The sequence below is a fragment of the Microtus ochrogaster genome, unplaced genomic scaffold (genome assembly GCF_000317375.1).
Source record: "Microtus ochrogaster isolate Prairie Vole_2 unplaced genomic scaffold, MicOch1.0 UNK25, whole genome shotgun sequence".
NCBI classification, from domain to species: Eukaryota; Metazoa; Chordata; class Mammalia; order Rodentia; family Cricetidae; genus Microtus; species Microtus ochrogaster.
Genome location: NW_004949123.1, coordinates 1,009,777 through 1,019,342, shown reverse-complemented (window position 1 = coordinate 1,019,342; position 9,566 = coordinate 1,009,777). Strand labels below are relative to the sequence as shown.

General features: G+C 51.1%; 1 protein-coding gene across 1 annotated transcript in view; it reads right to left on the bottom strand.

Annotated features, from left to right (window-relative positions):
• Eps8l3 (EPS8 like 3) overlaps window positions 1–8,553 on the bottom strand; it is a 14,483-nt gene extending 5,930 nt beyond the window's left edge. The window contains exons 1-12 of the mRNA XM_026789613.1: window positions 8,523–8,553; window positions 8,320–8,384; window positions 6,676–6,834; window positions 6,261–6,410; window positions 6,098–6,153; window positions 5,593–5,709; window positions 5,480–5,520; window positions 5,269–5,387; window positions 4,941–5,061; window positions 4,798–4,859; window positions 4,529–4,603; window positions 4,041–4,189 (exon numbers count right to left, since the gene is read on the bottom strand). Of these exons, the coding sequence (XP_026645414.1) occupies window positions 4,041–4,189; window positions 4,529–4,603; window positions 4,798–4,859; window positions 4,941–5,061; window positions 5,269–5,387; window positions 5,480–5,520; window positions 5,593–5,709; window positions 6,098–6,153; window positions 6,261–6,410; window positions 6,676–6,834; window positions 8,320–8,384; window positions 8,523–8,553 (1,145 nt within the window). The remainder of the gene's footprint in view (window positions 1–4,040; window positions 4,190–4,528; window positions 4,604–4,797; window positions 4,860–4,940; window positions 5,062–5,268; window positions 5,388–5,479; window positions 5,521–5,592; window positions 5,710–6,097; window positions 6,154–6,260; window positions 6,411–6,675; window positions 6,835–8,319; window positions 8,385–8,522) is intronic.
• Between the last annotated feature and the right edge of the window lie 1,013 nt (window positions 8,554–9,566).

Sequence of the window (9,566 nt, the reverse complement as noted above, 5' to 3'; positions counted from 1 at the left end):
AGGAGGAGGAGGAGGAAGAAGAAGAAGAAGAAGAAGAAGAAGAAGAAGAAGAAGAAGAAGAAGAAGAAGAAGAAGAAGAAGAAGAAGAAGAACCCTACAATGAATCTTCAAAAAATGCCATTGATTTCATTTTGTGTTACTACTACTTGGCCTGGAGCCTGGCCTTCAGAGTTGTTTGTACACCCAATGAGACTCCGTTAGGGAAAAACAATTTTTCATTTGTGAACAGTTATCAATGGGAGACCTAGGTTACGGATGGAGGCTCGTGTCCACTTCCCCTCTCAGCACTGGGACCCCATCTAGCCCAGACCTGTGCAGGCCCTGTGCACGCTGCCACTGTCTCCGTCCCACCCCTTTTAAAACACTTTTATTTTTGAGACAGTATTCACTGAGTTGTGCAAGCCTAGAACTCACTGTGTAGCTCTTGCTGACCTTGAACTTGCAATCCTCCTGCCTCAGCCTCCAGGGTAGTGAGATTACAGGTCTGTGCCCCATGCCTGGCCCGTTCAGTATTTTTCTAACCGTTTGCCATGTCTCCACAGCAGCTCTCTGTCCTTCTGGCTAAGCAGCATGAAGAACTTCCATCACAGAAGACACATGGCAGTGGGGCTGCTCTGCCTGATGCCAGGGTGGGCACCTACTTGCCTCTCACCTCCCCCTTGCCCACAGCCCAGGACCATGCCATTTCTAGACTCCAGGTTTATCTGCCTGAGAATGCTCACTTGCCTCTCGAAGTTCCTCTCCTCGCCTCACTGGGGCAGCAAGAAAAGTACCCTCTAAAGTTAGTACAGCCTCTTTCACGCGATGGCACACGATTCACACAGGTCTGTTTCTTAGCGTGCAGCACTTTCCGGCTGGGGACGAGGCTGTCTTCCTATCACTATGGCGGCAGCATAGGCAGAGCTAATACATGCTTATTCAGGAGTAAATTCTTCGTCAGTGGTGTTTTCTCTGTGCCCTAGAAGCATGCTCATGTCTTCTGTTGACCAGGTTATAACTTCCTTTGGTTATGGCTATGGTCCTGACTGTCTCTTTACCATGCCTCCAGGGAATGTGCGTTCATGCCCTGCCTGTACTTCCTTACCTCTGGTTGCTCCTCTGCCCCTACTGGACTGAAACTGGTCCACTGGAAAGTCCTGATTGTCAGGCTGGAGATGTGTTTTCCAGCTGAGTGGGGGAGTGCTTGCCTGACATGCTCAAGGCCCCATGCTTGCTCTCTACCCCCCGGGGATGGGGTGATCCTGATCATCTGTTCTCCAAGTCCAGAGACTGTTCCCCATCATCCTGGGTCACCGGACCGTTTAGTGTTACTTACAATTTTGGGTCATTTTGTCTAAAATGTAATTGGACAGAAATTCAGCTCTTCTAAGGACTTTTACATGTCTTTTATTTTCTGTATTTCTTTCATGTTAATCTATTAACTTCTAGTTATTTTAAGAAATTAGGGATCCTTCAAGGGCATATCTGACTTGATGGATTGTTCATCAAATCTGTGCCATTTTATTAATACTGGGATTGTTCTGCTTCTTCATGGATATAGCTAAAATTATATCTGCCGACCAAGTCTTCCATGTTGCAGATGTATGTGCATGCATGCCTGCGTGTGTGTGTGTGTGTGTGTGTGTGTGTGTGTGTGTGTGTGTGGTATACCCTTACCTTGGTGTAGGGTGAGCACATGTGAATGTGTGTGCTTGTGTGTATGGAGGGCTGAGGTTGATGCCATCTTCACCTAACTTTTTAGGACACCGTCTCCAATTTAACCTGGTGTGCTTCTCTTCAGCTAGGCTGGCTGTCTCACTCTAGGACCCTCCTCTGTCTATCCTGACTCTCACACTGGGGTTATAGGCATGCTGCCATGTTTGGCCTTTATGAGAGCTGGGGACTCAAACTCAGGTCCTCAGGGGTGTGCAGCAGAGTATTTCTCAATTTTTTTGAGTAATACTGGGTTTTGAAGCATAAAATTGACAGGCCTAATGTTGTGGACTATTTGTACACTGTGTGAAGATGTGTTAGTGCAATTGGTATAATAAAAAGATGAATGGCCAATAGCTAGGCAGGAGAGGATAGGCGGGATTTCCAGGGAAAGAGAGGAAGAGGAGAAGAAATCTAGGCACATAAAGAGTTGCCATCTCGACACAGAGGATGGGCAGTATGGAGACGAGGTAACACCCCATGGCAGAACATAGATAATATAAATGGGTTAATTGATAAAAGTTACAAGAACTAGTTGAGGACAAGCCTAAGCTAGGGCCAAGATTTCATAATTAATAATAAGTCTCCGTGTCACTACTTATGGGCTGGCAGTCCTGATGAAAAAGTCCTACTACAACCTAGCGTGGACAGTCCACGTTAAAGGGCCAGAATGAAAGCATCTGAGGCCTTGTCTCGGTCCACCGCAGACCCTGCTCTCCTCTCTTGCTAGCACTCCACATCAAAGCCATCCCCATAGGTGAGTGAGCCCAGTCCAGCTACAGGAGCCAGTGTCTAAGACGTTATAAGAGGTCCAGACTTTATAAACCCCTTCCTCTGAGTGGCTAGACAAACCACATAAAACAGATCCTTTGGGCTTCAACGATCCAAATATCCATTGATGAAGAAAGGATCAGCAAAACAGGACTTGTCCATACGAGGGAATATTAGTCCACCACAAAAGGAAGGCAATTCTGACACATGCTACAACATGGATGAAGTTTGCGGGCATACTGATAAAATCAGCTGGCCACAAAGGGATGAACCATGTCTTATTTCACTCATATGACATGTCCAGAATAGGCAAACTGATATGGATATAGAGCAAAGGTAACCAGGGGGAGATGAGGAATTATTCTTTGCCAGATATAGCCTTTCTGTTTGGGGTGAGGAAGTTCTAGAGCTAGAGAGTGGTGTTGGGGCACAGTATCAATATATACTTGATGCTACTGAATTATATACTGAAATCTGTATATTATTGTGTTATGTATATTCTAACCATCAAAATAAGTACTGAAACTAACTCATGTCTTTAAGCAAACTGGACAAAACTTCACATGGGCCTGAATTGAAAAGAACTGCTCTTTAGACAAATGTGTGGGAGTTTCCTTCCCAAGCCCCAGACTGTCAAATGACTTGTCTCCCTGATGATAGCTCTGGGCTCTTAATATTTTCTTCTTATTTTGATTACCTCTGCTCTTTGCGTCCTCTTTTTAGATATCTCTCTCTCTCTCTCTCTCTCTCTCTCTCTCTCTCTCTCTCTCTCTCTCATCTCTCTCCTCTCTCTCTCCTCTTTCTGGACAGGATTTTTCTGTGTTGCCCTAGCTGTCCTGGAACTCACTTTGTAGACCAGGTTAGCCTTGAACTCACAGAGTCCACCTGCCTCTGCCTCCAGCTTCCCAAGTGCTGGGCTTAAAGGCGTGCGCCACCATGCCCAGCATTTCTGTGATTCCTTTTTGCCTTCTTCCTACTTTCCTTCTGCTTCTCAGAGCCCTACCTTCTGTTGCCAACCACACTTGAGGAAGCAAGGTCAGGAGCTCCCAGAGGATCCCGCACAGGCCTCTCACTGTGGCTACCTGACACTCTGAGACTGACCTATCCCATAGTTGGGACCTCTCAGCTGGGGACCCAGATGTGTGGCCTCTGTAGACTCTTCCTGGGACATGTTAGTCTAGGTTTCCAAGTGAGACTCCTTCCCAATCCCCAGGTTCTCTAACTGGCCCTATACCCACCCTTTCAGCCACAGCACCTTGGCGTGCTAGGTCAACTTTTGGATGTTACATCTGTGACATCTCTTTTGTCAGACATTCGTAAATTCTGAGCTGGACTAAGGTCAAGTTTTCACTTGGTGTCTGGTGAAAATGAACGTACATTTTAGTAGAAGGTTGGCATTTTTTCCCCTCTGAAGTAATGTGTTTCTTCACTGGGTAAAGGCAGTGCTTAGTAAAAAAGTTGGGAACTCCGTGTAGAGTCTCCCACGTTCTCAATATGTCTCTGGTTTATGATAGCATACCACCAGGCCACACACCCTGTTCTGCTTTGGTTCCTCCACACCCGTTGTCTTCACTTACCGGCTGGTGGTCCAGGCTGTGCCTAGCGACTTCCAGAGAGTATTTTCGGGTGGGCTTAGACAGGACTGTAGCAGGTTTATGGCTTTGGGGGTGAGGAGTGGTGAGATCACTTTAGCTGCAAGGTCATCTTCAGGGCACTGTTCCAGAATCTTGAGGAGCAGTGTAAAGAGAGTTTCAGAAAGGAGTAGGAATTGTCCAAAGACCCCTTAGCTCTGTCTCCTCGCTTAGTGCCCATCCCCTGGCTTCCTGTCTGTCCCCCACTTCCTGCCTGTCCCCCCAAGTACTGGTGTCCTTGACTCTGTTGCCAGCCCCTCAGGTCTGCTGGGGGGTTTGTCTTGAGTGGTATTCTGGCATGAAGATGCATGTTGAAGAAAGGGCAGGTCCCACGGTTCCCTCTGCCCTGGTACTTCCCCCTGCCTCTGTTCCTTCCTCTGCTCCTCCTTGGCTTTACCTTGTCCCCTTTGCCACCCCATCTTTCCTCCACTCACGAATCTCAGGGTTTCGAAGAGGAGGTTCACGAACTCAGGGGCACTTGTTTCCTGCAGCCTTAAGGCCAGTTTCCCCTGAAGACACAGCTCAATGTTGGTGTCCATCCAGCATTTCCCTTTACCAGAACCCTAGCCCCCCATAAGTATGTTGTGCCCTTCAAAAGTCCCCAGCAAAGGAGAAAGCTGGAGCAGGGAAAGGTTTAGGTGACTGACATCAGAGAGAGGGGGAGTTAGGGGAGGAGGGCCCAGAGCTGGTCAGAGCCACTAACCAGGAGGTTGAAGCTGAACTTGATCTTTTGGAAACAGTCAATGTACTGTGCTGTTGTTATCTCTGTGGGAAAAGAAATAAAGGTGAGGTTTCCAGGTCCTGCCAAGGCACCCGTGCTCCTCTCCCTTGGCATGAAGTGCTTACTGCTTTGAGCCTTCTTCTTTTTCCTTCCAAGTTTTCTCTTCTTACGGCTGTCCTTTGCCTTGGCCTCCTTCAGCCTTCCGGTGAACAGCTCAATGTCAGCCAGGAGATGGTTCAGCACCTCCTGGACCCCCAACAACACATAGCCTTGAGTGAACAGTCATGAAATTCCAGAAACTCCCCGCCCTGGCCCTGCTATCATCCCACCGGAAGTCCCAGCCTCAATCCCAGCCCTGCCCTGTCTATCCTGGGCATCTGGGTTCCTGAGAATTGGTCCTCCCTTCTCCCAAGCCCAGGAAGCCCCAGCAAGCCTCCAACCACCTTCAGTTACCTCATCGATCTCCAGGTCCTCAGGAGATGGAGCACGCCTTGGGGGAGGAGGCAGAGTGAAGTCACTTGGTTCTCGGGCACTTGGGTAATGTGCCAGGGACCTTGGGGATGGTGGGATGCCTGCAATGGATGGGGAGAGGGGGACCATGACCCTAGAACTTCTTGACTTGATCCAAACCTTTTCTTCCACTTGCCTTCAGACACAAACTTACTTCGTTCTGGGGTCATGTGGTGTGGCTGTTCTGGAGGAAACCTCTGCTCTGGAGGAAACCTCTGCTCCGGAGGGGACCTCCGTTCTGGAGAGTACCTCTGCTCCAGAGGGGACCTCCGTTCTGGAGAGTACCTCTGCTCCAGAGGGGGTGCCGGTTGTATAGGGAACGACCTTTCCGGAGAATACCCCTTCCATCTGTCCTGACCTGGATGAAGGGCTCCATATCGAGGTCTGCTGAGGGCATGGGGAAAGATACAACTTTGATAAAGTTCTTAAGAGAGATACCTAAGCCCACACTTCTGCCTCAGGGCCCATGACACCACCCTCTCTCCCTAGGAACCCTACACCTGTTCCTTAGTCTCTACTTGAGCCTTCGCTGACTCCACCATGCTTCATCTGCCTGGTTCCTGGGCCTCCCTGGGTTCTATAACAGCTTCTGGGCACAGTATCCAATGCACTCAATACATTCCCAACACCCTCCATTGGACTAAGCCTTTATTAGTCCTTGGCATGTGTTTGTTAGGTCCCAGGATCATGAGTTCTTCACATGGGTAGCCAGGATATGGTCCTCAGGTCTGAGCTAGGAGGCCCTGGATGTTGCTGAGCAGAAGCAGCCTACCTTTCTTCTAGTTCTTCCTCCAGGGCCTTCTGCAGGCTTGTCCTCAGTTGCTCTGCCTGGAGGAAGCAGCAGTCATTGTGTGTGTGAGTGTGTGTGAATGTGAGTATGTGTGTGTGTGATGGTCACCAAACTCCACCCCTGGCCATTCTACCCAGTCACTCACCCCTACTTCCTGACAGTGGAAGAGCAAAGTGCTGGTGCCTGGCAGGCCAGACTCCTGCACAGTGACTGACAGGATGGAGTTGTAGGAGCAGGTGTTGAGCGCTACATCCATGGCCTTGATGCTGTCCAGGCGGTAAGAATCCAGGTCCTCCTAAGCAGGTGGAAAGGCCAAATGTGGGGGGGGGGCACGGAAAGCCCCTGAGACTGAGAAAAAGCCATCCCTGTTCTCTGGTGGGCTGGGTAGTCTCTACCCCGATTCTTATGCCTCTGTCCCCAGATCTTGCCCTGCCTCTCCCTGGTTTGGGATGTGTATTGAACGTGGAGAGGCCCTGAGGGGCAGGTGGAGAGCCTGGAGCTTGCTTCTTAGCATCCTAGGTTAGCCAGGGCCCACAGCTGGGTTTGTCGAGAAGGCTGACCTTAGTCTCAATGTCCAGCAGCTGGAGCCAGCCATCTCTGACCTGCAGGAGCAGGTCTTGGCTCCACACTCGCCCCTGCGCATCCATCTCCTGAAGCTTCTGCAGGGCATCCTTCGGTTCCTGGACTCTCTGTGTCCCCAGCTTACATGTCATCAGGTGCTAAGGGGACGGGAAGAGACTGGCGTTGGGAGAAGGTTTGGAGAGAGGATCCCAGATGGCAGCAGGCAGGGAAAGGGAAGGGGAGGAGGAAGCTGTGTCTTTGGCTCCCCCTGTGGGGAGGTCATGCTTTTCAATAAAGCAAGAGCCTCAAGAAGTTGACTTCTTGACGAGGCTTCCAGGTCTAGGGCTAAGGGGTTCTGGGACTCCAAAGGAAACATCATTAAGGTGACTGGGGGGTCGGGGCGTGGGTTCCAATCATCCAACAGTCATTCGTGTTCCTCTGTGTGGGCTACAGGGCCTTTCTGCTTCCCTTCGCTGCCCTCAGGTTGCCCCACCACCACTTGCTGACCTCACACGTCTGACCCTTGCCTTTTTCCATACTCTTGTCCATACCCAGATGTCTTTCCAGCTGCGCCAACCCAGTGTTTCGGGACTCTCAGGAAGATCCTCTTTCTGAGTCTTGCACAGAAAGAGCCCTAGCCATTGCTGGCTCCCAGGTCCTTGCCTTCTCCTGGTCCCATTGTTTGGCAGCTTTTTCCTGGGCCACCTTCTTCTAGAAATCCCTCGCCTCGGCCAAGTGTTGCCTTCCTGAGTCATCCGCCACTTTCTCCAGTCTTCTGCTGGAGAGAAGCCCTCTACCTTCTGCTCCTGAACCCTCCATCCTCCCTCCTGCCCCGGTGCGGCCCTCTCACTGCGTCCACACCGCCAGGACCTCAACAGAGCCTACGGGCCAGTTGCCTTGAATGCGCCTCCTCTTGCTCTTGCCTGAAGAGCCTCAGTGAAGCCAGTTCCCAGCCTCGCTCTACAGAGATGCTGAACAATGACTGGGGAGCCCCTTCTCTACTGCACTCTAGGTGTCCTACATGTCTCTCAGTACCTGAGGCTACCGGGGTGGGTGTGAGTTCTGTGCCCCCTCCCGTGCACTGTGGCCTCTTCCACGTCCCTAGTTGAGCAGCTCTCTGACCACATCCTTGAAGTTTAAAAGCCAATTCAAATGACCAGATCTCAGAGTGCCAGCTATCCATTTGGGTGGGGCCAGAGACTCCATTGCAGTGGCTCAGCCTGGCCTGGGAGTACAAGCCAACTCTCCCCCTCTGTGGCACTGTCCCTTACAGCTGCTTCACACCGTCTTCCCCACAGCCATAAGCAGTCCTGAACAAAGTCCAGGAGGTGGGTCGGAAAATGGAAGGGTTGGTAGGCTGGCTTTCTATGGGTCTTGACTATTGACTTTGTCACTTCTGTCTAGGGACCCAGTATCCACTCCCACCACCTCCAGCCGGGCCTGCTCTCCTCACCCTGGGACCGCTCTCTACTCCCTTGAACTTGGCAGGTGTTCAGGCCTCAGGCTTTCTGAGTCTGACTGCACAGAGTTCGGTCAGGTTGAGCCGTTACGTCAGGGTCAGGTGTACCTATGTTCTGGTAAGGCAAGACACGCCGGAACTCGTAGCTTTGCTCAGAAACTGCCTGGGACCCAGGGGTACTCACCTCCACCCTGTGCTGTAGGAGGGTAGGTTCTGAGGCCATGCTCTGGGAATACTCCTTCCGGTGCACTGTGGGTACAGAGTCAAGGGCAGGGGCCGCAGAAACGAGGTTAGGCTTGGACAATTGCAGGGGCAGTGGAGAAGAAGGGGTTTAGGGAGCTTGGCCCAGAGGGGAGCTGAGCAGGGGAGGGGAGGCAGAACCCTTACAGTAGATGGCTCTGCTGCTTGGCCGCGACATGTCGACACTGATGAAGACAGCTTCCTAGAATCACAATGAACCAGGGCTAGTCGTTAGACGAAGGAACAGAAATACAAGGCCCAGGTGCTGCTGCTCTGACCTGGGGACCCTGTGACCAGATCTGAAGCCCTTAGCTCCAGGGGACCTACTCAGAATCTTCTGCATCTAATACCCTGCCCAAGAAGCCTGTCTTATTAGGCTTGGAGGTCACGGGCCAGGGAAAAAAGCGGTCGAGGTCAGAGAACACAACATGAATGGCCTCCCATGATTTGAATCTGGGTTCGGATCTTACTCCAGGACTAGATGTGAAAGATGGTGCAAATGAGTCGCTTCTGTGGGGAGGGCAGAGGGCTCACTTGCTTTCCCTGCCATAGCTAGCCTCCTGTCTAGGCCTGCTTTAACAGCGAGGAAGGTCCTACTAACGACCATGCCAGGAAGAATGTATTTAAGTGTGAGACTCTCTCTCTCTCTCTCTCTCTCTCTCTCTCTCTCTCTCTCTCTCTCTCTTTCTCTCTCTCCCTCCCTCCCTCCTGCCACCTCTCAGATACAGAGATAGAGGACAGACAGACAGACATATATGGGAGGGGGTGCTGTGTGGAGCTTTCTGGGTCCTACATTCATCTGGTTCCTGACCGCCACTCCTGCTTCTTTTCCCTCTGGTGTTCCAGATTCTCCCCCAGGTACCCCCTCTTCAACTCTATAAATCCAGCTCACAGTCAACAGACTGCTAAACACTTCTTTAACCACCCCCTGCCCAGAGCGTTCCCAAATACTATTTTCAACACTGCGCATTCCTCTCTAACAACAAGAGTGGTCACGGTAGTCCTGCGGCACCCTGAGCCTGCTGCCAAGCCCTCCGGACCCCACCTCATCCAGTCTCCACCACTATCTGTCCACCGTACTTATACAGTTCCAAATGGCAAGCACCACTCTAAGGATTTTGCCTTCGGTGACCCAGCAAGTATTCAAAACAACGCCAGACGCTGGGCGGTGGTGGCACTCGCCTTTAATCC